Source organism: Anguilla rostrata, chromosome 13 (genome assembly GCF_018555375.3).
Source record: "Anguilla rostrata isolate EN2019 chromosome 13, ASM1855537v3, whole genome shotgun sequence".
Taxonomy (NCBI): domain Eukaryota; kingdom Metazoa; phylum Chordata; class Actinopteri; order Anguilliformes; family Anguillidae; genus Anguilla; species Anguilla rostrata.
The window spans coordinates 36,557,163-36,584,621 of record NC_057945.1 but is presented as its reverse complement, the minus strand read 5'-3'; the positions used below and the strand labels follow the sequence as shown (position 1 = coordinate 36,584,621).

General features: G+C 45.0%; 3 protein-coding genes across 18 annotated transcripts; all 3 read left to right on the top strand.

The window, feature by feature from the left end:
* The first annotated feature begins 177 nt into the window (after nt 1-177).
* LOC135238352 (acidic mammalian chitinase-like) lies at nt 178-10,825 on the top strand. Its single transcript, XM_064306139.1, has 11 exons — nt 178-467; nt 643-666; nt 1,265-1,469; nt 1,974-2,030; nt 2,923-3,088; nt 3,853-3,977; nt 5,164-5,287; nt 5,636-5,818; nt 7,246-7,362; nt 7,455-7,564; nt 10,732-10,825. Exons 1-11 carry the CDS (start codon nt 443-445, stop codon nt 10,823-10,825), a joined length of 1,230 nt encoding a protein of 409 aa, XP_064162209.1. The 5' UTR covers nt 178-442.
* Nucleotides 9,158-21,895, top strand: zc3h11a (zinc finger CCCH-type containing 11A). 16 transcript variants are annotated; one of them, XM_064306171.1, is made up of 19 exons: nt 9,158-9,314; nt 9,891-9,922; nt 12,756-12,820; nt 13,069-13,225; nt 13,497-13,616; nt 13,737-13,860; nt 13,991-14,191; nt 14,632-14,709; nt 14,814-14,894; nt 15,297-15,428; nt 15,856-15,960; nt 16,166-16,270; nt 16,385-16,444; nt 16,732-17,286; nt 17,455-17,525; nt 17,685-18,291; nt 18,589-18,782; nt 18,887-19,074; nt 19,912-21,895. In XM_064306171.1, the coding sequence occupies exons 4-19, from the start codon at nt 13,172-13,174 to the stop codon at nt 20,111-20,113; spliced, it is 2,877 nt and encodes a 958-aa protein (XP_064162241.1). In that variant the 5' UTR covers nt 9,158-9,314; nt 9,891-9,922; nt 12,756-12,820; nt 13,069-13,171; the 3' UTR covers nt 20,114-21,895. The 16 variants fall into 16 exon arrangements, with proteins under 16 accessions (XP_064162241.1, XP_064162236.1, XP_064162237.1 ...); XM_064306166.1 differs by having other exon boundaries at nt 12,246-12,820; XM_064306167.1 differs by having other exon boundaries at nt 9,891-9,932.
* A 503-nt stretch (nt 21,896-22,398) lies between these two features.
* On the top strand, nt 22,399-27,239 carry snrpe (small nuclear ribonucleoprotein polypeptide E). Its single transcript, XM_064305546.1, has 5 exons — nt 22,399-22,592; nt 23,125-23,151; nt 23,434-23,496; nt 24,910-24,988; nt 26,942-27,239. The coding sequence occupies exons 1-5, from the start codon at nt 22,539-22,541 to the stop codon at nt 26,995-26,997; spliced, it is 279 nt and encodes a 92-aa protein (XP_064161616.1). The 5' UTR covers nt 22,399-22,538; the 3' UTR covers nt 26,998-27,239.
* Nucleotides 27,240-27,459: the final 220 nt, after the last annotated feature.

The following is a 27,459-nucleotide window of genomic DNA, read 5'->3' as shown; positions in this document are numbered from 1 at the left end:
AGTACATTAATTTTTTGCTATAAAATCATTTATAAGCCCATTAACTACACAAAGCGGTATTTAAATGAATCCCAGGCAGAATATCCAAGTGGATGCACAAGGAACTCATTGGGCAGATGCCCCATGCAAGGCAGTGAGATAAATACAGTGCTTGGCTCAAATAACCAAGCAGTTTCCTGGGCTTCTCCATTCATTCATTCATTCATTCATATTTGCTCATTTATTAGAAAACAAAAAACCCTACAGCCATTGTCGAGTACATTGTGCAGAGGTTCTGTCCTGTAACGTGCAAGTTGCAAATGTATTTCCTTCAAGAGATCAGAGTGAGGTCATTTGAGAAGCAGTCTGACATTACACTTACATTATGTACTGACAATCCCTCCTCACACTTCACACTGTGCTGCAACAGGAGCACGAGCCAGGCAACAGCAATCACATCACCATGAGAGGGTTGAGTGAATTTGCGGGTGAGAATTATATAATTCAATTTTACATAAAGATTTAAGCACCACTTTGACATTATAGATTTTTTGGGGTTTTTTTGTTTAATGTGGTACGGACTGTACTTACTCTTAATAATGTGTATTTATTTTCTAAAGAGCATTTTAAGGGTACTAAATTCCGGTTTATGTGTCTTGTAAGGTCTTAATCTTCTGCTTCAGGTCGGTAAGTAACTGCACTCATTACAAAATGTATCTTGATAGAATATGGTTATAAAATTGTGTGATTCAAGTTTTTACCTGTTGCACACACAACACAAAGTGTGCAAAGTATGTTTGACAGTTGACAAATGGTTGTTTGTTTTGTGTTTTATCATAATTATTTGATTCTGAAAATCCACTAAGACTTTTTTAAGGAGTTTCTGCCTGGATTTATAATTTTGGACTGTGGTGATTTGAAGTTTTCTAATTGAAAACAAATATTCATTTTGGTAGTGGGGTAACAGAGGAGACGAAAATGGCACAAATAGAGCACACCAAACAATCTCCAGCAGGTCACCATCTCTGTCAAACACAAATGTATTCAGCCCCCACTGTTTCCTACATGTGCCTCCTCCTAGATTTAACCCTTTTGGGTGTGAGATCACAAATATGTGATTAGAATGTCCTTAACTGAACATTCTAATGCTGATGTAACAATCACTACTGGTAATTCAAAACAATGGAGTTCCAGAACACGGACTCAAATTTTGAAAAATAAAAAAATAAAACACTCTGAAATCCACTGACGTACTTATCATTGCATAAAACCACTCTCTTTCCAGCTGCAGCTACCAAGCTAGTGTGCTACTTCACCAACTGGTCCCAATACAGGTCCAGGCCAGGGATGTACCTGCCCGGAAACGTGGACCCACACCTGTGCACCCACCTAATCTACGCCTTCGCCAGCATCGATTACGCCAATGAGCTGGTCACCCAGGAGTGGAATGACAACACACTGTACACCTCGTTCAACGCCCTGAAGACCAAGTATGCCTAAGCCAATGCTAACCAATCCCACAATCAAAACCATTCTTAATGTAGCAACAATTCACAGACAAAAAAAAAAAAATCATGAATTATATTTGCATCAAATTATGAATTCTTTTGGCATATTAATTTACTAAATGTAATACTTGTCTGTGGGTACTAGTAATTACATGTGAGTGTGCAGTGGACAATATGTACTTAGTATGTGACAATGTAATATTTAAAAATGTCAAATCTACAAAGGTTTCATAATGGCCAGCTACAGCTGTTCTTTTGTAAAATATATATTATTAGTTACCTCGCTGGTACCATAACCCAGTTTTCCCGAAAACATGAATAAATGGTTGAAAAGGAACCCCAGGGACAATGTTTTGCTCAATGTACAATGGATATAATAACTTAATGGCAATTTATAAATGTTCTGTACATTCAACAATGGCCTTTTTTAATTTAATTTATTTTTAATTTTTTTGACGAATTAACTTATCACATGCTCATCTGCAGAAATCCACGGCTGAAAACTCTGCTAGCGGTGGGAGGATGGAACTTCGGCACTGCCCAGTAAGTTTCCTTTCTCTGCTTGGTACAGCCCACCCTCTAGTGGTAGAAGCGTGAAATAGCACCCACAAGGAAGTGTAAATCAAGTTCATCGTGTGGCATCTATATTTCACTATGCTGCATTTCCTTCGGCAGAAAAAACATTATATGTTCCTTTTTTGACCTTATACAATTGTCTTGTATAACAAAAAAAAAACATTCATTTAGTAAAAAATATTTTCAAAAATAATATTTATTTTATTTTTATTCAGCCCCTTGCAGTGCATGGTTCGGCATAGTTCAAGATCAGAGACTCATGAGACATAAATTATGGCCAATGAGATTTTTATGAAACTGTGACCTGGGAAACCCATTAACTGGCTTTTCAGTTATGATTCTCAAAGGCATCCTTGTAGACACTAGTGAAGTAATCAGTGTTTAACTGACAAAGAAACACGGCCAATTACATAAGTACGGACCAAATTGAGAGCTTGTCTGTGCAAGTCTCTAAACTGAAGCTGTTTCAGGGGACTGTAAAAAATAAAAATGGAGGTTCCAGCTGGAAAAAATTACTTCCAGTCCAAAGAGTACAATAATACAAACAATAATATGAATGCTATATTCAGTTAGTGGATGCAATTATAATTGATCGAAATCTGCAATTTATCATTACAATACAAATACCGAAAGGTCGCAGGTTTGATTCCCGGGTAAGGACACTGCCGTTGTACCCTTGAGCAAGGTACTTAACCTGCATTGCTTCAGTATATATCCAGCTGTATAAATGGATACAATGTAAAAAAATGCTATGTAAAAGTTGTGTAAGTCGCTCTGGATAAGAGCGTCTGCTAAATGCCTGTAATGTAATGTAATGTAATTGGGTCCCATCTCGCTTAACCCTTAAACCCTCCCCAAGGTTCTCCACCATGGTGTCCTCACCGGCCAACCGCCAGAAGTTCATCCAGTCATCCGTCAGTTTCCTGCGAACGCGCGGTTTTGATGGGCTGGAGCTAAACTGGCAGTACCCGGGGTCTCGAGGGAGCCCCCTAGAGGACAAGCAGAGATTCACACTCCTGTGCAAGGTGAGTCAGACCTGTGGCCCTACTGGTGTTAGCAACTTTTCTGTGGGGGGGAAGAAAATTATTCCACGGAAGTAAGTTTTTGCAGACAGTGTCTAGGTGGGGACTGAGCTTACTGCGGTATATTTAGCTTGTTGTGTGAATATTTGTCTCATTTATGGACACTGATTTGATAAAGGCACACCATGCATACGTGGTTTTTAAAGCAGACCAGATTGGTGTTTTTTTTTTTTACTTGGTAGAGGAAAAATTTACCATAATGACATTCTTTATGTGAGTTTCACTGGAATCCTGTAAAAGTTATAAATCTGATGCCAAATTTGGCAAGTTGTCAACTTAGCCAGTCGTTTCCATTTCTCGTTTCTTTCTATTCTGTTTGAGCATCATGCCAAAGACTGTAAAACGCATACATAAAGTGTACACTGACTTTGGCTGTCCATTTGCCCCTAAAGGTTTGTCTGCTATCACTTGCCACAGATTATTAAAAATCTAATTTACTTTTCATTTAAGTCTAATTTAATTGCAGCTCTTAAAGGTTATGTGGCGCTTAATCGGTAAGCCTGGACAGTTGATAGCGCACGGGAGCATATGTGGCCTTGCTTTTTAAGATCGCTGCAACCGAGTGGCATTTGCCTTTGTGCAATTTCACAGCAGCGAGAGCGGATGGATAGCTTGAGCTGTAAAGATCAGTGAATTAGCAAGCGGTGTACTGACCAGGAGCAATGCGCTGCTTCGCTAATTTATTCTGTCTATTCACGGACCCCCAGGAGCTTCTGGGAGCTTACAAGGCGGAGAGCAGGGCGAGCGGACGCCCCAGACTGATGGTGACAGCTGCAGTGGCTGCTGGGAAAATAATCATCGACGCCGGCTACGAGGTTGTCGAGCTCTCAAAGTAGGTCACGCAGCTTGTGGCAGCTTTTGAAATTATCCAGTGATCGTAATTTGGGGACTGGATGACGCGTTCCAATATTTCACAGCGAGCTCCTGAATAGTACAGGTGCTGCATGGGGACACACCTGGTGTCCTCTTGCCAGGGTAATGGTGGGTTTAATACCCAGAGTTCCCCAGGAACTAACGCTGCACAAGTTCCTCCCAATACATCACACCCCCACAAGCCTTAAGTTGTTGTTAATGAGAGATACGCCTCTCCTCTAATTGGCAGTAGCTACATTTGGCAGTTAGGTACACTCTTCCTCATATTCATCCGCATCCCATGTTATTGATATTAAAATGATGACTACAAATCATATTACCAACGTCTTTCACCGAAACTAATGGAGCTTGATTCCAAAGCTGCGTGAACGATTTGTCCCGTACTGCTTTGTGTACCGTGGTCCTGCGTCTCTTCATCACCTGCAATCTCAAGAGAAAACGGGGAAGAAGAAAAGCGATGACAGAAATGAGTAATAACCGTGGCATTGCATCTACTAGTGTCGGGAATTCTGGGGGAGAGATGTGGTGCCATTCTTCCACGAGAAAATCAATCAACTGGCTTGTTGATGGAAATGAATCATGTTGACGAGTCTCCCGTAAATGTATTATTGGGTTCAGATCTCGTGACTGAAAGGACAGATTATCATCACATTGCGTGACTGCCCGTGCTCTGTAGATTGGGGGCATTGTCATCCTGGAAGAAAAACTCTAGACAGGAAATAAATTGTACACCTTGGGATGAAGATAGTCACTCAAAATTAATAGTTCACCTACCTTCTTAAGAAGTTGACCTCACCAAATTCCTGCCAAAAATTCCCCCCATACAACTGCAGAACTACCAGAACCCTTCACTGTTGGAACCAAGTGACCTGGCGCGAAGGCTTCTTCAGCTGTATGGCACATGTGGACGCATCCGTTTGTCAAGAAGGATGACTAAGCTGAACCATATCACATTCCTACACTGCTCAGCAGTCCATTGCCTGTGCTCGCTGTCTATCCTCTAGCCATGTTAGCCATAATTATAGGCAACCTGGCCTGTCTAGCATTTGTGGACGTGATCATTATAAAATTACTTCTTTATCTGTCTAAACATTGAACAAGAACTGAGAATAACCTGACTCTTAGCAATACATTTGCTTCTCTAGGTACCTGGACTTCATCAATGTGATGACCTTCAATTTCCATGAAAGCCTGGAGAACTTCACGGCACACCACAGCCCCTTGTACCGGGGCTCACGCGACCAGGGAGACTTCACCTACGCCAATGCAGTAAGAGCAGCGCGTGAGAAAGGTCCAAAAGCCTTTGGTTTTCATTACATTACATTACAGGCATTCAGCAGACACTCTTATCCAGAGCGACGTACACAACTTTTGCATAGCATTTTACATTGTATCCATTTATAAAGCTGGATATATACTGAAGCAACTTCGGTTAAGTACCTTGTTCAAGGGTACAACGGCAGTGTCCTACCCGGGAATCGGACCTGTGACCTTTCGGTTACAAGCCCAGTTCCTTACCCACTGTGCTACACTCCGTTCCAATTTTTTCATCATCGAGAATGTAAATTTCAGAACTTATTTTTATGTTTTTGAGTCTTTTTCTTCACCACCCGTCAGGACTTTGCCATGAGGTACTGGAGGGGTCAAGGTGCCCCAGCGGAGAAGCTCCACATGGGCTTCACAACATTCGGCCGTTCCTTCACTCTTAGCTCATCTGACCAAGGCCCCGGGGCTCCGGCGAGGGGCTCGGCCTCTGCTGGGCCCTACGTCCAAGAGATGGGCCTCTGGTCTTATTATGAGGTGAGGAGGTGTTCAAGTTGCCAACGGGTGGAGAGCTTCTGGATGGCTCATTCGGGGGTTGAGGCACCACGCTGTGGTGCATGGATGAGCCTCGCGGCCTCTGAGCAAATCCAGATCCTGCCAGTGCCGACTGTGGCCGATAACTCCACAGGGCCACGTGCAATTGGCAATTGCGTTGTCCAAGTGTGGGAGGGTTCGGCCGGTTAGGGCTCCACGTGTCAAAACCGCACACGACAGGTCTTCCTTCAGCTCCACTCCAGGCGAGCTTAGCTGTAGACTACAGTGTGACAAGAAGTACTAATGATACCAAGCGCTTCGAAGGGGAACGACAGATGTCTGTGCTCTCCTGGGTTAGCTGTGGGGTTCACCGCACGAGAGCAGCTGTGATTGCAGATAATTGAACACTACAAATTAGGGTGGGAATACAGCCCCACATTGGGTGCCAAAAACCTAAGACCAAATAAAAAAAACAACAGGTCTGAAACTTCCCTCATGGAGTTACAATAACCTCTTTAATGAAATGTGATTCCCACAAGAAGACTTTCGTGAGGGTCTTTTGTCTTTTGTGAGGACGGGATCTGACGACTTTTAAGTATATTTATTCTTCAAGAAAATGTGTATGTTTGTATCAGATATATAATAATAGCATGCAGTAACATACATAGAATTATTGACCAAGTAATTGTAAAATCACCATTAGAGGGATTCACAGACTTAATAGAAAAGGTGCCTATGAAACTCTCCATATTAATATTCATATTTCATCACTGGAAGGTAAGTTGAAAAATGTTGCACAAGAATTTTGAATGTCTGCACAGGTTAGGACAGGCCATGGGTGCATTTCAAAAGGCTGTGCAGGTGCATGTTTTGAAAAGTCATTCAGAAATTTCAATTACAAACACCATGCAAGTAGGTGTCCGAGAGTACTGGATAAACTGTGTATGGCTGCAGCCTTCAAAAAAATATTCTAACAGAATACAATAGGTTGTGTCTGCTCTAAAAATAGGCAAGGCTGATTTCCAAAGACTGTTGAACCAAACCGTACAGAAGAAGAAACAGACTCTATTAGGCATAATAAGTATAGTTTCTGTTTATTAAAGGTAGTGCTGGGAGTAACAGAAATTGTGCAATTGTCACTCTATAGAGTTAGACAATGAACAAACAATGATGGTAAATTGCTGCTTGCACTCAGTGTGGTATGCAACAACGTATTTCAACAAATCTGCTCTTCTACAGGCAGCAATGTAATGCAGAAACACAGAAGGGACCTCGTACAATATGTTCTAAAAACGAAGCCCCAGTGGACAACAGTATTTTAGACTTTTAGACTTATTATCAAAACTGAGGTGAAAACTCATCTTTAGGAATGTTACGTCTGTACAGGCATGAGCCAACTATCTGAAATGTACTGTTTTGTTTTTCCTCAGATCTGCTCTTTCATCCAAGGCACTACTGTCCAGTGGATAGAGGAGCAGCAGGTCCCTTACGCTGTCAAGGGGGATGAGTGGGTGGGGTTTGACAACCACAGGAGCTTTGAGGCCAAGGTAAACCTAGCCTATAGGAAATGGGAGGTCACATCATTGGCTACAAATAGGTTTGTCTGCCACCCATTTCATGACCTTTGTCATTCTTCCAGGCCCAGTATCTGAAGAACAATAATTTTGGTGGGGCCTTCGTCTGGGCTTTGGACATGGATGATTTTGAGGGGCAGTTTTGCGAAGGTCCCCGTCACCACGTACGCGGAAGGTACCCTCTGATCCGTTATACTGCCCTCAAACCACATTGTGGACTTTAACTGGAGCGAGATTGTGATTAGGCTCCTCTTGACCAGAGTCACAAGCCTTTATTAGTAGTCAAGCACATGCAGTAGAAAACGTAATTAGAGATTACATGTTTTATGCTGTTTGGCCTTTCTTGCTGCAACCAGGGAAAGTGTCCATATAAATAACTGAAGTATGCCTCACTGAGTGATTGGATGCAAGAGTGAGATGCTCCTGCAACAAAATGCTTTTCTCCAAAAAGAATGTAATGCATTGCATATAGAAAGCCAGCAAAAATTAAAAGTCAGGTTCTATTGCAGTGCACATTTGTTGCATATACATATATATTTGAAAACTCAGCATTCACATGGAGACCTTTATTGCCCTCAGCTTGAAGTGTCCCATAGCATATGCATGATTTTTATTCACATATTTATCTTTCCAGAGTACCTGCCTTTAACATCACCCGGGCCAACAACATCTGCCGTGACCAGAACTACCACCTCAGCCACTGCTGAAACCACACATGTGACTCATAGCTCCCCCAAGGGACTGCAGCTGCCAAGCCGATGTGTCCAGGGCGTGGACACTATTGTCAGTCCGGGAGGCGCCTTCTGCACCGGAAAACTTGATGGATTGTACCCCAAACCTGACGAGCCCACATCTTTCTACGCGTGTGGCAATGGGATGAAAAATGCTACAGTGTGTCCAACTCACAAAGCATACGCAAGCGATGAAGGACACTGGTCCTCGAGGGCCAGAGTCTCATTGGTCTTTGGGATAGCTTTCCTCCTACAGTTAATTAACTCCTGGAACAATAGGTGATTTATGCCCTCATTCAATCTATTGCTCCATTTCAGTAGATAAGACTTAAAAAGACTTTAAGTGGATTGACGAAAGAACAAAAACTCTGTTTGGTCCAGTGCTGTCAGATTTGGGGGCAAAAAGACAATGGGTTGAGGACTTTCAGGAGGAGGTTGCAGCAGGGAATTTTATGTATCAAGGCTTTCAAAACCATTTCTTTATTACTATCAAAAATTTCTAAATCTTTTTTTTTTTTTTTTGGCTTTGACTGGGCCTCATGGTGGATGGGGCTTAATCTCCAAGCAGGAACACAGTTATTCTGGCCAATCAAGCTACAGTCGCAACTGGAAGAAGCCAGGACAAAGGATGCAAATGATACTTGGCTAGCATTTTATTGTAAATTGTATGCAAAATACCTAGCTGGTCTTCCAATGCCAAAAATAAAGCTGTGATAAAGCAGACATTGTAATGAATGTGGATAAATTGTAAATCTCCTACTTTTGATGTGTAATAACGGATGATTTTCTCTCTCTTCTGACTACACAAGGTCAGAATATGATATGTCTGTCAAAATAATAAATATTATCTACATATTTGAAAGGTCTTTTAAATCAGGCATCGGTTCTCAAAAAACAGATGCTTTTTGATTTTCCATAATATGCTATCACACATGAATCGGTGAAGTTTTTGGCTCTCTGTATTTTAACAGCTGACACCTCATTCAGTCAGGACGCCATTTTGGATCGGGTAAGTTTACGCCAACCAAACCCCAGCCTCTCTGTCTCAGTTCTCTCAGAATTCTCCCTGCCTTCCGTGACGCCATTTTGTTCTAAGGTTCAGAACTGAAAGAAGTAGAAAGAGGACTGGAGAGGAGCGACATGTGTGTTCTTTTGTGGGAGAACGAATATTGAACACTTGCTTAAGTAATTCTGGTAACTAATCGTTATTTTGTTGTTTTTTATGCAGTGTAATAATTTTATCAATCGTCATTTCAGTTTTTAATACGTTAAACACAGTTCACCTTATGTAATGCTATCCTATCGTTAGCTTGCTAGCTAACATTTCCTAGGCCTGAAAGCCCTTTCAAGATAACATTTGGTCTGTAGCTCGCTCGCTAGTTAGCTGTGATGTTTCAATCAGAAAGCTTAATGTCTGTGGAAAGTTGGACTAACTACTTGATATTGATATCTATCTAGCTAGCTAATGGGTTGTTGGCATGGTGGTGTTTGTTTGATGGCTAGCATTAGCTATCTAACTAGCGAGATACAGTCCCGTCTTAGTATTTTTTTAGCTGGCTAACGTTATCAAAGTGAAACATAAATACAGTAGCCTATCTAAGGTTAGCTAACTGACTACAACCAAAAAAAACAGTATTGGTTTGCTGATAAACGAACAAAATTGAGTCCAGAGAGTAATCGTTAGCGTCACCTTGCCATCCGAGACCCTTTTTTTAATTCAAATTGCCGTGTAGCACTAACACTAACATTGTGCGCAATTGTGTGTTACAGTACCGCGGATGATTCAAAACGCATAACCCTCAGTAATTTCTGGTAAACCGCCCTGTTGATTTCTTTTGTTTTCGTATCTGTGATCTATTGTTTTTTTTTAAGCCTGTTATCTGTTGAGAGATCTATATGAGTATAGGAAGGTTATCTATAGTTCCCTAACGTCCATTTTCCTTGTTTGGCTGGTTACACGAAACAATAAAAATAACGTAAATTACACTACATGGTCAAAAGTATGTGGACGCCGCTTCTAATTAGTGGGCTGTATTGCTTCAGCCTCACTCGTTGCTAATAGGGGCATAAATAAATAAATCAAGCATACAGCCTTGCAATCTCATTATCAACCATTGGCAGTAGAATGGGTCGTACTGAAGAGCTCAGTGAATTTCACCGTGGCACTGTCATAGGATGCCACCTTTCCAACAAGTCGGTTCGTCAAATTTCTGCCTTGCTCGACATGCCCCCGTCAACTGTAAGTACTGTTATTGTGAAGTGGAAACGTTTGGGAGCAACAAGTGCTCAGCCACGAAGCGGTAGGCCGCACAAACTCACAGAACGGGACCGGCGGGTGCTGAAGCGCGTAGCGTGTGAAAATCGTCGGTCCACAGTTGCAGCACTCACTACCAAGCTCCAGACCGCCTCTGGGAGCAACGTCAGCACGAGAACTGTTCGTCGGGAGCTAAACGAAATGGGTTTCCTCGGCCGAGCGACCACGCATGAGTCTAAGATCACCATTCGTAATGCCAAGCGTCGGCTGGAGTGGTGTAAAGCGCACCGCCATTGGACTCTGGAGCAGTGGAAACGCGTTCTCTGGAGTGATGAATCGCGCTTCACTATCCGGCAGTCTGACGGACAAATCTTGGTTCGGCGAGTGCCAGGAGAACGGTACCTGCCGGAATGTGTACAGCCAGCTGAAAATTTTGATGGAGGAGGGATAATGGTCTGGGGTAGTTTTTCATGGTTTGGGCTAGGCCCCTTAGTTCCAGTAAAGGGAAATCGTAATGCTGCGGGATACAGTGACATTCTAGAGAATTGGGTGCTTCCAACATTGTGGCAACAGTTTGGGGCAGGCCCTTTCCTGTTTCAGCATGACCGTGCCCCCATGCACAAAGTGAGGTTCATAAAGAAATGGTTTGCTGAGTTTGGTGTGGAAGAACTTGACTGGCCTGCACAGAGCCCTGACCTCAACCCCATCGAACACCTTTGGGACGAATTGGAACGGCAACTGCGGGCCAGGCCTTGTTTCCCAACGTCAGTGGCCGAACTCACTGATGCTCTTGTGGCTGAATGGAAACGAATCCCAGCAGCCATGTTCCAAAATCTAGTGGAAAGCCTTCCCAGAAGAGTGGAGGCTGTTATAGCGGCAAAGGGTGGACCAACTCCATATTAATGGCCATGGTTTTGGAGGTGTTCGACAAGCCCATATCAGTGTGCTGTTCGGGTGTCCGCATTCTTTTGGCCAAGTAGTGTAGCTAGCCTAGCTAGCCAAAAGAATGTGGACATATATGACTAAAGGTATCTGGACAACTGTGAGTCAGGCCTAATTGCTCAGTCAGTGCCCAACCTCATTAATGCTCTTCTAGCTGAATGGAAGCAAATCCCTGCAGCAGTGCTCTGTCTAGTATAAAGCCTTCCCAGAAGGTTGTTGTAGCAGCAAAGGGTGAACAAAGTCCATATTAATGGCCATCATTTTTGATGAGATGTTGGATGTCTGGTGTCCACATACTTTTGGACATGTAGTGTACAAGCTTTCTTTCGCTGGTTTGCTAGCATAATGTCATGGTCTTGCTAGCTAACTTTATGGTTAACATTCGTGATAATTAGTTCTAGCGATATTTACAAATTGACAAACATCGTGTCTTTGTTTAACGGGGAGAGGGAAAAAACAATTTCTCCAGGCCTTTTGAGATGGGGTTTTCCTTGCACGACTCGTTCTAATATTAGGAAAACATGGCAGTATGGCAGTGTATGAGCTTACATCCTCCCAAATTCAAAACGTGGCAAATTGTTATTATTAACAAGTTACTTTTAACAATGTTGCTGTGTTTAGAAGGGATTATTTACTTGTAAACTACACTATTGTGCGTTTGCAAGACAAATTCCCTGCCATTTGCTAAATTCTGTAACTGAATGACAGCCAAGTAAAATCAATGCCATGCTGCTTTTTAAAAAGGCTTCATGATCCAAACAAATTCTAATGTCTCTCTTTGTGAAACTGTCTCATTGCGAACCTGTGAACAGTGTGAAACAGTTGAGTGAGATATTGGAACTGTGTTGTCCTGTTTGACTGCAAGGTAGTATTCGTGTTGCCAACAGTTAAAGTGTTGGGGAGGTGTTTTTTCTTTTTTCTACATGTAGGTTAAAGAAGCAACGACTTCTACATCCCCGAAGATCACTGGATTCAGATAGAATTAATGTAAAAGGAAAAAAAAATAGATACCCAGAGGACGGCTGTTTTTCACCCTTTTTTGATTATTTTGTTTGGCCTCAGAAGCGTGTCCAGCTTCACCCTTCCCCTTAGTTCCCTCCCCACTATAAGAAGAAATAGAAGAACTTTTTTTTTCTCTCCACTTCAATTTTTCATGCCCCCAATTTTTTTCCCCTTGGCTGTCTTCTGGCATTACATCCATAGAGAAGAGATTTCTGCCCACCCCCCACCCCACCCCCCCCCACTACTCCCATTCATTAAAAAAAAAAATTATTAATAAAAAGGAAAAAAAAAAGGACTTGGCCACACCCATCAGCATCTAGTGATTGACAGGCTGAGGGTGAAGGGAACAGGCAAGCTGTTCAGAGGAGGGACGTAGGACGCGGGAGTCTCCTTCCGGGCCTTTTCCCTCTTAACTCACGGACTGAGTCTTCCTTCAGGACTCCCCAAGGAGGCACCTCTGAAGTGCAGCAAGAGAAGGGGGACACCTGCTCCACCACTCCAGGTGAACACGGCACCCCAAAATCACACACCCCCTCCCCACTTCACACTGAGCAGCACCTAAACCTCCTCACTGTCAGTCAGAAGCGTGGCCGCGTAGGTGTGACGTCACAGGCCACAGGCTCGTAGCACTTGGCCTGCATTGCTCATCGTGCGTGTGCCTCGATAGGCTTCGTACGGGAGCCTGTCAGTCAGCCGTATCCATGGGAGACGCGTCATTGTAATTTAACGCACCTGTCCTACCGCAAGCAGAGAAGCGCCTGTGGGGTCAAAGGTCGTTGACCCCGGAAGACTGTGACCCGGAGTTCCGCCCGGCCTGCTGCAGAAGAGCACCATCGCTTTTTTCGGCCTGGCTATGACTAACCACGGAGATGACTGCTACTTCTTCTACTACTCCACCTGCTCCAAGGTAACATTACAGGACGCAGGTCAAGGCCTTGGTGTGTCCAGTGTTATTTCTCAACCTTGAGATTTTAGACCCTGCTATCATCTTCAGTATCAGTTGGGCATGAAAAAGCAGTTGTGTGTCCTTCAAGGCAGAAAACACGTTCTGCTATTAGTTGGGGAAAACTTCAAAAATTAAATCTGGAGGATTAACTGCTGTGATAAATGTTTTTTTGAACTGTGCCACGACCCGGTTTTTGAGCGTTTCCCTGACAGCTAGCGATTTCCGTTTCCAGGGCGACAGCTGCCCGTTCCGGCACTGCGAGGCGGCCATGGGCAGCGAGACCATGTGCAGTCTGTGGCAGGAGAACCGCTGCTTCCGCAAGGTCTGCAAGTTCCGGCACATGGAGATTAAGGTAACGCCCCGAACGCTGCTTACCTGCGCACCTGTGCACACGCACACCTGGCGAGCGGGCCGTCCGGTCGGCGGCAGCGCTGGAGAGGCACACATGGCTCTTCTTCCTCTCCCCCATCAGAAAAAGCGCAACGAGATCCCCTGCTACTGGGAGAACCAGCCGGCCGGCTGCCAGAAGTCGCACTGTGCCTTCCACCACGAGAAGCCTCGCATGATCGACGGCGTGTTCGTCCCCCCCAGCAGAGGTGAGCGTGAGGCGCGAGGCGCGATCGATATCCGCTCTCCCCACGGCAGTTCATTTTCTTTTGTCCCAGGCCGGCGGCGTGCGTGCGTGCGGCCTTGTAGCCAATCGGAGTGCTGCGTTTCCTCCCGCAGGTCCCGCCCTGAAGAGGGAGGTCGAGGAGGAGCCGGCTCCCGTGGCGGACCCGGCCTCTCCGGCCCCCGCGCCCATCGCCAACCCCGCCAACCCCCAGCTCCGCGGGGTCATCAAGGCCGACACGCTGGAGAACGTGCCCAGCCCCACCCACCCCCCGGTGGTGATCAACCCCGCTGACGATGAGGACGAAGATGAAGACGGTACTACACCGACGTTAACCAGTATAGTTTTAGGAGCTTCAGTTAAAATCAAAACTCCTGATCACTTAGATAATTTTGTTTAGAAATTTTCAGGAATTGTATACAGGGTACATTAATTTCAATCAGTCATATATTCACACCCTTAAAATTGTATTTGATGTATTATGATTTTATTTTCCAAGTAACACTTCAGTTTTTTCAGTCCCATTGTACTTACATGATGCTACGACACATGAACATTGTTGGGTAGTTAGCAAGCTATGTACTTTGTTTTTGCCATCTTGAAATTTGCTGCCTGCCACCTCAAAATGGCAGATATGGACTGCTTATATTGGCCAGCCTATATGCTGGTACGCCTCTAATCTCGATGCTGAAATGCTTCCTCACCCTCAGTGCTGATCAGTGTGAATGACCCACCCGCTCTCTGTTTGCGTCTCCAGATCAGTTTTCTGAGGAAGGGGAGGAGAGCTCGTCCAGGATTGTGTCGCCTAGGAAACTCCTCTCCGGCGGCAACAAAGGTACACATCCCGTCCACACCTACATTCCTTTCTCTTTCTTTCTTTCTTTTCTTTTGTCTTATTAAATCACCGTAACTTCTTTTTCTGTCCTTTTTTTTAAAAAGATGATTCCTTAAACTTTGGCATAAGAACTCTTGAAGAAATCAGACTGAGGAAAGCACTGAAGGCGAATCTAAAGAAAGCTGGTAATTGTGCTTCAGATCTTTAATCTTCTTTTTTACCGCTAACACGGAGGAGGGCAACCTGGGCTGTATCTGTTTCTGGTTTTCATGGCAACCTCTGGCCTTAATTACCTGATTAGCCATAACATTTACTCCACCTTACATTTTAGCTACATTTCTTGATAAACACATGAATGACAGCCAAAGACCGCTCTTGTGTCCCTATATAAACCGTTTTACTGTGATCTAATCTATAAACAGCCTGTTAGCACGTTTAGCCAGGATAATTGGTGGAAAACAAAAACCTGCACACACACTCCGGCCCTCCATGACCAGAATTCCCCACCCCTGCTCTAACATTATCTCTGACATCCTGCGGGACTTCTGTACCGTGTTAAAATGTTGAAGTGTTCTTTCCTCACAAAGGTCAGAGCCCCAGCAGCCTGTCCCAGGGCACCGGTCAGACCCCTCCCTTGGGTCTCCATAGCAACGGGACCAGTGGGGAAAAGGAGAACATCAGGTCCTTCATACGCCCTTCCCAGTTCAGTGCCAAAGAGGGTAAGCAGCAGCAGTGGGGCGCTGGCTGTGTGGAGGGAGACGTGCCCTGTGAGTGTCTGTGCAGTTGGTTGGTACGCAGCTGGGCGTGTGGGTGGTGCGTGCCGTGTTTTACACGTACGTATGTGAAAGAGAAGTGGCCTTTTTATTCAGAAATGTCATGCCATGAATAGGGAAAAATATTGGGAACTGGTTGCATTTTGCCATGATAATTTTATGTAAGGTCTGGATTGTTAGTGCTGAAGTAGTAACAAATAGAAATGCATCGCAAAATTTTGTAGATTTTCTACTTTTTTTTTTTCTTTTGCACAGCTTATATTTTCTATGCAATCGATTTAGGTCAGTTTGTACAGCTGGATGATTACTGAGGCGGTTTGGGTTAAGGGTTAAAGGTTAAAGGGCTAAGGTTAACCCCCATGGTTCTGCACAGATACCCCCCTACAGATTGAGGATCCGGTGAAACGGCACATTGCCGAGCGGCTCGGAAAGAGAAAGGCCAGCCTGCCTGCAGAGCAGCACTTCGTTGTGAAGAAAGGTACCGTGTGAGCCAAAATGGCTTTTCCTTTCAGTCGCTATATGAGAGTCGCTTTCCTTTGGTTAAATGTCACCTGTGCTGTCCTGGCGGTAGTGAATGATCTTAATGCAGATGAGAGAGTTGTAAAAGCGGAACTTTCCGGATGGGTTTGTCACTGTAAGTCGGCAGTAGGAAGGAACGGAGGGTCATTTTCTGATTCCCGCAGATCTGCCCGTGGCTAGCGAGCCGCCACTGAAGCGAACGCTCGCCGAGCGCCTCGGAAGAAAGTTGGACTCTCCGGAAGACGACGCGGACACCCCCCCGCGGAAAGGTGAGAGGAGAAAAAGAGTGCTGTTGACCGGCTCATCCATCTCACGTTAACCTGCCCTCTCTGATGGCGAGATTCTGTGCTTTAACGCTTTTGTGCCCTTCTGTAAACGCACAGCGGTGAAGCCTGTGAGGGATCGGCTGGGCCTTCCTGCGGAGCCTGCAGCCCCTGACAACGGTAAGCTGGAGCCTCCCTGACCCTTTAAGGTGTGACATCACAAAGATGTGATTAGAACATTCTAAACGGAGCATTCTAATGCTGATGTCACATCACTACTGGTAACTGAGAGCGATGGGGTTCTAGAACACTGACTTAGAATTTAGAAAAAACATCCCAAACAACCTACTGCTCTCAAAGGATAATTTTTAATTGTGTTAATAACAACATGAATAACAACTTGTTTTTTGCTGTAATGTCTCTGGAAATGGTGTGATCGAGACTCCTGGCTTTCTCTGCCCTAATAGAGAGGGAGGTGCAGGCATCTGGAGAGATCCGGATCAAAACTCTGGAGGAGATCCGGCAGGAGAAGGCGGCCAAGGCCCACAGGCAGGAGAAGGTGGCCAAGGCCCAGGGGCAGGAGAAGATGGCCAAGGCCCAGGGGCAGGAGAAGGCAGCCATGGCCCAGGGGCAGGGGCCCGGGACGGCTGTCACCAAGGCCCCCAGCCCCGCGAAGAGGAGCGCCAAGCCTCCAGCCGGCGTTCACGTGAAGACCTTCTCGGAGGTCCTGCACGCCAGGAAGAGGCAGCAGCAGGAGAAGGAGGCGCAGCGGAAGGAGGCCGGCGAGGAGCCGGGGAAGCCCGAGGCGCCTCCGCAGGAGGAGGTCCCGGGAAAGAAGGCCCGGGCCCAGCCCCAGCCCCAGCCCAGCGAGGTCCGGGTGAAGACTCTGGAGGAGATCCGCAAGGAGAAGGCGGCGCGCGCGCAGGCCAGAGAGCAGGAAGTGAAAACGGAGGAGCCCTCTGCGCCTCCCTCCGCCCTCCCCAAGCGGAGGATACTGCGCATTAACAAGACGACAGCGGCCGGTAAGTCCTCACCCCCTCTTTTACCTGCGCCCTCTCACCTCTGAGGGGCTGCTCTGTGACGGGCGGCTCTTTGATGGGTGGCAGTGAGACACCGTAGCCGCAGTTTCGCTTAGGTTTGTGCGCTCCGTAGCGCCAGGGTTAATGAGAACTTTTTTTTTCCCCCCCCAGGAGCAGACAATGGCAGTAATCCAAACACTCCCGAGGCCACAGAGAAGCCCCCTGGGCCTGTCACTGCAGAGGTGAGGTGCTGCCTGTGTGTGTGTGTGTGCGTGTGCGTGTGCGTGTGCGTGTGCGTGCGCGTGCGCGTGATGTGTGCGTGTATGCAGCCCTGATGAGCCTGTTGTTCTGTAGCAGCCCTGATGAGCCTGTTAGCTTAACCCGCTATCTGTGTGCTGCAGAACGGTGCTGCTAACGGCAGGCAGGACTCTCCCGGCCAGACTGTGAAGGTGAAGACCTTCGAGGAGATCATGCAGGAGAAGAGACTCCGTAAGCAGCAGGGGGAGCAGGGGGAGCAGGGGGCGGGGGCAGAAGCGGGGGGGTCCTCCAGCCCGCCGGAAGAGTCCTCGCCCCCCTCTGCTCCGAAACCGGTCCCCGCGGCCTCCCGCCCCCAGAGGGCGCTCTCCACGCTCCGACAGAGGGCCGGCACCACCTCGCAGCCCGCCTCACCCCCCGCCCAGCCAGAGGCCACGCCCACAATCGGCCGCCCACGCGTCGCCCTCAGACAAAAGGAGTCCAGTCCCGCCACGCCCGCTCCCGCCACTGTGCCTAAACCCACGCCCACTCCAGCCTCGGGGCGGGCCCAGGCCCGGGCGGGGTCCCCCTCTGCCAGTGCCGGGGGCGTAAACTCTCCCCCCGCCGAGCAGAAGGCCCCGCCTCCGGCGCCCGCGGCAGCCCTGGGGGAGGAGCCTGCGCCTCCCGGCCCGGCCCAGGAGGAGGAGCCACAGCCGGAGAGGACGCAGAGTCCCGCCCCCAGAAGGTCCCCTGTGCAGACGGCAGAAACCAAAGGTACCCGAAACGGCAAAACTCACATCATTTACCCCCTTACATTTTCTGAGGCATTTGGCCTCAGAACCCAAGTAAAGAAGCAGTCTAAGGAGCCTCTCTACAATCCATTCTACCTGTTGCTGTAAATACATGAATGCAAAAAGCCGGCAGACGGAGGCTTGCAGAAACCTCAGTGTTTGTATTTACTTGGTTTTTCAGAGTTCTACTAGTAAGTGCAATTTGAAGGCTTCCCCTTCGGTGTTGTTGGTCTGTAATGTTTTTCTGTTGGGGTTTTTCTGTCCCATTTGCTACCTTCAGTGAGACCCAAGTTGAATGTGAAGCCATCCGTAGTGAAGGCAGCCTCCCAGGTGAAGTTGGGCCAGAAGAGGAAAGCATCGGAGAGTCATCGTTCTGCCGTGGCGGCAGTGAAGCCTCTCAACAGCGCCCCCGCTGCAGTGGAGGACCAGCCCCCGGAGCCGTCCTGCAAGCGCGCTGACGTGAAGGCCCCGGAGGTGGGTTCGCGGTTTTAAACGGTGTCGCGGTGAAAACCTCTCTCTTCCCGAGCGGAGACGGGGGGGAGTAGTGGCGTAACGGTGCGTCTGTTTGCGTTCCCTAGACGGCAGCTCCATCGGTGAGCGTGGAGGCCGAGGCGCAGGCCCGCCCTCCGGGTCCCAGGCTCTCCTCCCCAGCCCCCGGCGGCACCTCTGAGACGGAGCTCCACAGAACCGCCAACGCAGAACAGAGCCCCGCCCCCACTGCGCCGGTCCTCTCGCCCGCTAAAGAGCCTCCCGCTGCCCCTCAGAGGTAAAGTCCCCGACAGAGCAGTCCTTTAAGTCTGGGCTGCCCAACCCTGCTCCTGCAGATCTGCTGTCCTGTAGGTTTTCACTTCAACCCCAATTTGGCACACCTGATTCTACTCATTAGCAGCTCAACGAGATCTCTAGCTGTTGAATGAGGTGCGCTTTGTTAGGGTTGGAGTGAAAACCTACAGGACGGTAGATCTCTAGCTGTTGAATGAGGTGAGCTTTGTTAGGGTTGGAGTGAAGACCTACAGGACGGTAGATCTCTAGTTGAATGAGGTGTGCTTTGTTAGGGTTGGAGTGAAAACCTACAGGACCGTAGATCTCTAGCTGTTGAATGAGGTGTGGCTTTGTTAGGGCTGTAGTGAAAACCTACAGGACGGTAGATCTCTAGCTGTTGAATGAGGTGAGCTTTGTTAGGGTTGGAGTGAAGACCTACAGGACGGTAGATCTCTAGCTGTTGAATGAGGTGAGCTTTGTTAGGGTTGGAGTGAAAACCTACAGGACTGTAGATCTCTAGCTGTTGAATGAGGTGCGCTTTGTTAGGGTTGGAGTGAAAACCTACAGGACGGTAGATCTCTAGCTGTTGAATGAGGTGTGCTTTGTTAGGGTTGGAGTGAAAACCTACAGGACGGTAGATCTCCAGGGACACCTGAATTAGGCAGGATTAGGCAGCCCTGCTTTACATCGTCCTGATGTGTAAGCAGGCATGTATCTGCATGTTTGTTACTGCCGTGTCCGTCTGAAGTGACCCTCGTTCCTCTGAAGCGATCCTGAGGTGGACGTGCTTGTTTTGAACGTGGCCTGTCGGTGACCGGCTTCTTCCCTGTGATTGGTGCAGCTCCCCGGCGGCGAAGGCCCCAGTCCAGCCCAAGCCTCGGCGGCAGAGCACGGCCGCTACGCGGGCCCCCGCCGCGCTGGACGACCTGGACGAGCTGATGAACGAGTTCGCCGACGACCCGCTGGACGGCGAGATGGAGCTGGACCCCGGCAAGGACGAGGACGACCTCCTGCTGGAGCTCTCGGAGATGATCGACAGCTAGGGGACCGGCCCTGGAGTTTGGGCAGCGAGAGGGAGAGCCTTCTCTGCATCCTGCATCACCTGGGAATGAGATTAGGTTTAACACTGATCCCCCCCCCTCTCACTTTAACGTTTGGACTGGACAGAGAAGGTGTTCTGGTTCCCCTCCATCATGGATCTGTTTCCTCTCTGGGATTCTTCCCGTGCTCTTTCTCTGTCTGAGGCAGGATTGTGTGTGTAGGCTGTTCTCTTTCCTCCAAAAAAAAAAAAAAGAAACAATTATGTAAATGCAATTTTATTGCGACTTTAAGATGTGACTTTGTTTTAAATTTTTACCGTTTTCACAGTCGTATTCGTAATTACCTCTCTCTCCGGTTTCTGCGCATTTTAACATTTAAATGCAGAGACTATGTGTTCCCAGAGGGAATTTTTATAGTCCGTATATTAAAAGGTTTATTTTCTTTTCCTTTTTGCTTTATCATTCCTCATTTGAAGTAGGGTATAGAAAAATGCGTTTGGCTGGAGAGGAGCGGTGTATGCTCTGTATTCTCTTGGGTTGCCATAGATGCATTTTTAAGCTTTCCTTTATTGTTCAGCAGAGAAATGATGTAATTATGACCGGTGTTGTGAACCAAGGTCGTTTTCTCTCGATCACTGAAACCTGAGTAACTAAACTTTGGTCATTTCTTGAGGTAGTTTGAATGTTTTGAACCTGATCGTTTGTACTACATGTGCTGTCCTAGGTATGTACGCTTGAGCCGATTGTGATAAGGAGAATATGATTAGCAGCACTTGGTAAAGCCTGCACCATGCCCTCTGAAGATTTTCAGTTTCCCCAAGAATACTGTAAAATCTTTCTCTGAAGTTCCCCCCCAGTCTGTGGCTGTAAATAGTCTTATTTCTTAAATTGAGCATGCGTCTTTCCAGCTGAACCTCTGTAAAGCTAAAGAGACAATCGATTGGATAAAAGCATTGAGTAATGACACTATGGTCTGTAACCAGTGGAACAGTTAACAAATCCTGTCAATGTCAAAGTTTCCCTTAAAACTACAATAACTTGTAAATGTAAAATACATTTTCATCAAGGCCAAATCCATGTTTTACACAGGTACAGCCTTCAGATGTCAGCTTGAGTCCTTGATTCAACTATGATATGTCCTTTGGTTTGAGGTGGAAACTTGCCTTGACTTTGTGAAGACATTGCTTCCGAATTATCTCTGGAATCCCTGTTTGTTAAAATCTAAAATCAAAGGATTTGTGAGACTGTAGAATCTGAGTTGCATGCATTGCAAGATGTCAATTTATGAATGAACGCGTCTGCATATTGGCTTGTTTGGGTGTCTTGTATGTATTTTGAATTATTGCTCATAAACCGTTCTGAGCGATCTAACGAACTTTCAGCTGTAAAGTGCCACCCGGGACCGTCTTTTAAAGTTGCTTTTCATTGTACTTGATCACAGTAGAGTGGTGTAATTAGCATCAAGCCTAACATAAAACCACGGCCTATTAAAATAAAATGATACAATTGAGAAATCGCCTCTCAGGGAAATCTGTCTAAACCATGTCTTGTCACACCGTTGAATGGCCGTCACATTCGTGCGGCTGCTGATTTTCAGAGTTTATTTTGGAATTTCATGTACTTTTTTGTTGTTGTGCTCCGTCATGGAGATACAATAATGTCTTAAGTGTATGTTGTTTTGAGGGCGTTATCGGAAGAACTTGGGCTGCTCCGTGGCTTTCCTTCTTTTAAATGTCAGTCCAATCATTGTACATCTCTGTGAATAATAATAAAAACGTTTCTGAATATTGGGATTTCTTTTTTTTCCCCTTCTTTTTCTTAGCAGAAGCAGAAGTCTTGCATGTCATTTTCAGTTCGAAAATCGTTTTAATAATACACACTTGCCGATTTGGGTTTTCGTTAAGAACCTCGCCAGAATATGCTCAGATTTAACTTGCGTTTAAAAACTGAATGAAAACTTTAATCGTTTCATGTCTGGTTATGATTTCATTACATTATAGGCATTTAGCAGACGCTCTTATCCAGAGCGACGTACAACAAGTGCATAGGTTTCATGATGTAGAGGCGCAAAAGAAACACTAGAGTGAAATTGTTATGACTTAAATATATTTAGTGCTCAGTTTCAAAGAAGCTACCTTGATTGAAAGACCTGTAATAAAAATTCATATATGGATTTTAGTATTGCAAGTACGTTTCGATTTGGAAGTAATATTTTTGGCAAATAACTTCCCAGCGATAGATGGCGATGTTGCGTTTACAGAAGATGTTTATTTCCCCCCATGATGCATTGTAAGTACCGGAAGCCCGCCATTGATGGTAGAAAGAAAACTAGCAACGTGAGCTTCTCGTCATTGTCGTTGAAGAAAGAAGTTTTGATCAAAAGGAAAATAGGTTACGTTTATAATCCAACTTTAAACCATCATAAAGAATGGCGTATAGAGGACAAGGACCGAAGGTCCAGAAGGTTATGGTGCAGCCAATTGTATCCTTTAAGAAATCGACATGGACAACTTGATGCGTTGCGGCAGGCATAGCTTGCCATGTTAGTTATTTTCATTCATTCGAGATGTTATCTGTATTTAAGTAACTACTGGACGGATGCCGAGTACTTCGTAGGCGCAAGTATTAGACGGGAAATATTGTACGTCTATTAGCTATGGGCCTAGCTTGCGATCTTGCTGCTTATCACACTAACATTACCAAGCAAGTTAAGTTTGGCCTACGAGGCTAAAGCTGTAGCTATCGTAGTGCTAGCTAAGTTAGCCAAGCAGGTACCTAAATGTTAATAATTGTTGGTTGGCCCTGGTCACATCTGTGAGCTTGTTAACCATTTAGCAGTCTTTGCATGTTTGGGTGTATAAATATGGAAGTAGCGGATGCTGATGTTTTGCCATGTTCGTAAGAATCGTTCTTATGTGAGCTAACTTGTTTGCAGAACTGTACAGAATGTTCATCTGTATCAATTATTTATTGATTATCATTATTTGTGTCTTCCTTAACTATTTTTTGCATAGAATCTTATTTTCAGGTATCTCCAGAACGTAAGTAGCTTTCCTCGGTCTTAAAATACTATTTCTGTGGATGTATTTTCTTTGATTTACGAACAATCATACCATACCGACCGTCGTTTATTGTCTGTTTGTACAAATATATGAACTCCTCATGTACAATGGTCTGACCAACCAAACCGCACTCTTTCACCATAATTTTGGAATTCTGAAAGCCATTGATGTTTCAACATAAGGTGTACAATGATTTGTTTTCTTACTGCTGGTAGAGTCTCTTGCAACCGTTTGTTTCCCTCTTCCCTGCCGTCTTTGCAGCGCTCCAGAATCCAGGTGTGGCTGTACGAGCAGGTGAACTTGCGGATAGAGGGCTGTATCATTGTAAGTGAACCCACATTGGAACTTAAAGGAGTAACATATGGTGGTTGAACGTGACCCTTCCCAGTTGTCTTTAGGCAACAACAAAACAAATGTGCATAATTTTTTTATTATTCAGTCATTTCAATGTACTTTAAAACGTATTTTTCTAAGCCAAAATTTCCCACTATAAAAGTTCACCCGAACCGTCTGGGCGTGGTAATGAGAACTGTCAGTTAGCTATGATTGAAAGACCGTGCCCCGTTACCATAGCTACCCCCGTTACCATAGCTACCCCCATGATACGCGCTCTTTTTGGGAGACTGAATTTTCACAAGATAGCTAGCTTAGTAGTATGTCAAGTATCGATAGATAGCTAAGGTAAGGACGTTGACTTATATCCAATTATAATTTTTGCTATCTAGCTAGCCAAGTTAAGATAAAAGCACAACTATAACGTCCTCATAAAAGCAAACTAGCTAGCTAACGTTATCGATAACATTGCCTTATGAAAGCAAACTACCTAGCTAGCTAAATTAATATAACCAAAAATAATCTAACAGTCCTAAAAAGGCACTCTAATTTAAGTGAACCTAACGTTAGTCAAATATTTGCATTGTCTTGTCTGTGAGCCAGCGGCGCAAACTATGGGTCTCGAGTTATGTATGGGTTTACGGGGCGTGGAAAGGGGTGTGGTTACTGTATTCGTGACGCACCAAGTTGACAACTTTCTCAACCGGTTGAAAATAGGACGATAAATTTAAAACGCATATTTCTCCAAAAATACAGAACGGACATATTTAATACTTTACTCATTGTGTTTCTTCAATGCCTCTTGTGCAAATAGCACATAACCAAGAAAGTGTGAAAATCACCATGGTATTCCTTTAAGGTCCACATTTCTGGAGTCAACAAAGTGGAAATGTGGCTGAAACTGTTATTGTACTCATAGATGAGGCTGTACCTTGATTAATTTTGTTTTTTATTAGTAATAGGGAAATTCACATTACAGGCATTTAGCAGACGCTCTTATCCAGAGCAACACAATTTTTTAAACAACATTTACATTGCACCCATTTATACAGCTGGATATATACTGAAGCAATGGAGGTTACGTACCTTGCTAAAGGGTACAACGGCAGTGTCCTACCCGGGAATTGAGCCTGTGACCTTTAGCTTACAAGACCAGCTCCTTACCCATTTTACTACACTGCAGCCCAAATTGTCTCAATGTCCAAAAATGCTGTCTACATGTTGTATACACTACTTAACATATTGCATACCATATTGTGCATGGAAAGCATCTGATTACAGAAATGCACCAGTTCTCGCCTTGAACTGTTACACGATCGTAAATGATATTCATTGCCATTATATTGTCTTCAGGGATTTGATGAGTACATTAACCTGGTTCTGGATGATTTTTATTTTCCTCAGGGATTTGATGAATACATGAACCTGGTTCTGGATGATGCTGAAGAGGTCCACATGAAGACCAAGAACAGGAAACCTCTGGGTAAGAACGTCCTGCAGTTTGTTTTTATTTTTGTCAAAAACTTTTTTTGACCACTAGTAAAGTCAGAGAGTTATGGCACATTGTTATAAGGGTAGGTTGTGCATCTTGTTGTAATAGCATTTACCTGACATCCTTTCTAGACCTTTTTCTACAAGTAATTGCATCATGTTTGGTTAAGACCAGGGGTATCCAGTCTTATTTGTAAAGGGCCAATGTGAGTGCAAGTTTTTTTATTTTTTTTATTTTTTTATCCTAGCCCCCTGACACCTGATTCAACTAATGAACTACTACTAATTAGTGCTGGGTTGAAACAAAAACCTGTACCCACGTTGGCCCTTTTCGAATTAGATGGGGCACCCCTGGTCAAATAGCTTACTTTAAGGGAATCTATTCCAGTCATATAGGACTGTACAGGGTGCCCACTGTCTGTGTCTGGGGTCAGGTGCTATGAAACGGGGATCTGGTTGTTTTGCCCTGTTATTTCATGAATTCTTCTGTCCGTGTGATAGTTAGTGCATTTTAACTTGTTTTATTGTGTGCAATAAGTTACTGTTGCTTCATTTGCCTTTTATTGCTCGCTTTTTCCGCTGAACTCATTTGCCGAATGTGTTGGGTTAACTTTGGGAAGAGCCTGTGTCTGTGTACATCACATTATCTGTGCATTTCTGAATAGAATATCTTGAGTTTGGATGCAGTGGTACAGTAGTCTCTGTTGTTGCATATTGGATGATGGCACATTTCCTTCCATTGCCTGGTAGGAAGCTTCCCCAGTTCCATACCCTGAATATTTATCAGGAGGTACCTTTTTCACCAAAACAAAATTTGAGTCATTCCACGGCAAAATGGACTAGAGACTGTCGAGCCTGCTCCTCAAATCTCTTCATTTTCTGCACATTCCTATCTGTAAAGTCTAAAGCTGAAGCTTGAGCTCCAGACACCAAATTTCTATTGAGAAATAAATGATCAGCGATCATCCAAAATGGCCGCCTTTTACTGAGGCATCATTTTCAGGTATCTGTATCGCTGAGAAAAATAGGGAAATTCTCATTCCTTTTGTAAGATTACAAGGGCAACCAAGACAACTCATTCATACCTTAAAAACAAGTCATCTATGGGCGTGAATGTATACTGCTAATGTGTCTTCAATGGAAGAAAATCACATGTGGGCATATTTTTTTTAGCCTTATTCATGTTAATTCATGGAGATATGTACTCTAGTAGTTTGTGAGTTTGTGGAAATGGATATCACCCTTTCATAACTACTTAATGTTAAAGTGATAAATGAAGTTTTATACTTCTATGTCTACTTGGATGTAAAATAGTATTTGGCCACCAGAGTTCGCTGTTCTGTTTGAGTGTTTTAACAAAACTTTCAAACTACCTCCCAGCTTTCTTTTTCTTTTTGAGTTTTGATGGAGAGACCCTTCTAACGTCTCCCTTTGTGGAAGGCACTGTTTTCAGTGCCGCCTTAAATATTTCCTGGTAATTTAATATTTTCATCACCCTGGGACGCTCAATAAATGTGAAAAAGCTGTAGAGAATGTTTTGTTCATCGTATATTCGAATGTGATTTTTGTCGTCATGGTGGGGATTACGGTGATGCATTCTGTTCAGGTGGGATTTTTTTGGATAGCTGTTTCTTTTTGAGCTGACGTCAGCGCGCCTTGTGTCCCTTTAAGCGGAAGTGCGTGTCGTACTGTGCTAACCGTCCCCAGCCTGTCTGGCAGATGGCTGCAGGTGACGGCTGTTCGCGCGCCGGAGGCCCGGTGCTGGATGTGGTAGCCGCGTGTTGTGTCTGCCAGAGCTCTGCGCCGAGTGTGACTCGCATATATTTACAGCTTTAAATCCAAAGTCAAGGCTTTAAAAAAAAAAAAAAAAAAAGAGGTTAGAAAACTCCAAAGGAGCAAAAAAACCAACAGATGTGAACATTTTTTTTCTCTCTCTCCCCTACAGGGCGGATCATGCTGAAAGGAGACAATATCACCTTGCTACAAAGTGTTGCTACTTAACCTTCCCATGAAGACCTTTAACCTCCTGTGTTTTTTTTTTTTTTGGTTTTTTTTTTTTTTTTTGATAATTAGCGGTAGTCTGAATTTGTGATGAATCTACTGAGCATTTAGCTTTTCATGTTTGTCCATTCGGAAGTACATTATAACATACCGAAGTGGTATTGATTCTTTGTATAAGGATTTTTCTCCTGTCTCTTTGTAACAGTTTTCCTCGAACAATAAAACTGCTTTTGTTTTATTAATTTGCTGTTGAGTTATTGGGATGTAGAATAGAGTGAAGTGAAGATTTGAAACATTGCACTTTAAGAGCCCTTGCGAGCAGTAAAAGATGACAGAACATCCTCAGTGCTGGAAGGGAGATCTGTGCATGGCTGTAATCAATAGATTATTTTAAATATTGAATTAGTCAGTTTAACTTGACTGGGGGAAAAATTGTAAATCCATTGTCCAGGCAAATACGCT

Bases quoted from the DNA above. Each gene is read 5' to 3' on its own strand.
- LOC135238352 (XM_064306139.1), top strand. From the start codon at position 443: ATGAGAGGGTTGAGTGAATTTGCGG. The intron at 2,031-2,922 runs GTAAGTTTCCTT...ACCCTCCCCAAG, and splicing joins TGGAACTTCGGCACTGCCCA to GTTCTCCACCATGGTGTCCT. The intron at 5,288-5,635 runs GTAAGAGCAGCG...ACCACCCGTCAG, and splicing joins ACTTCACCTACGCCAATGCA to GACTTTGCCATGAGGTACTG.
- zc3h11a (XM_064306171.1), top strand. From the start codon at position 13,172: ATGACTAACCACGGAGATGACTGCTACTTCTTCTACTACTCCACCTGC. The intron at 17,526-17,684 runs GTGAGGTGCTGC...TGTGTGCTGCAG, and splicing joins CTGGGCCTGTCACTGCAGAG to AACGGTGCTGCTAACGGCAG. The intron at 19,075-19,911 runs GTAAAGTCCCCG...TGATTGGTGCAG, and splicing joins CCTCCCGCTGCCCCTCAGAG to CTCCCCGGCGGCGAAGGCCC.
- snrpe (XM_064305546.1), top strand. From the start codon at position 22,539: ATGGCGTATAGAGGACAAGGACCGAAGGTCCAGAAGGTTATGGTGCAG. The intron at 22,593-23,124 runs GTATCCTTTAAG...TTTTTTGCATAG, and splicing joins AGGTTATGGTGCAGCCAATT to AATCTTATTTTCAGGTATCT. The intron at 23,152-23,433 runs GTAAGTAGCTTT...CCGTCTTTGCAG, and splicing joins TTTTCAGGTATCTCCAGAAC to CGCTCCAGAATCCAGGTGTG.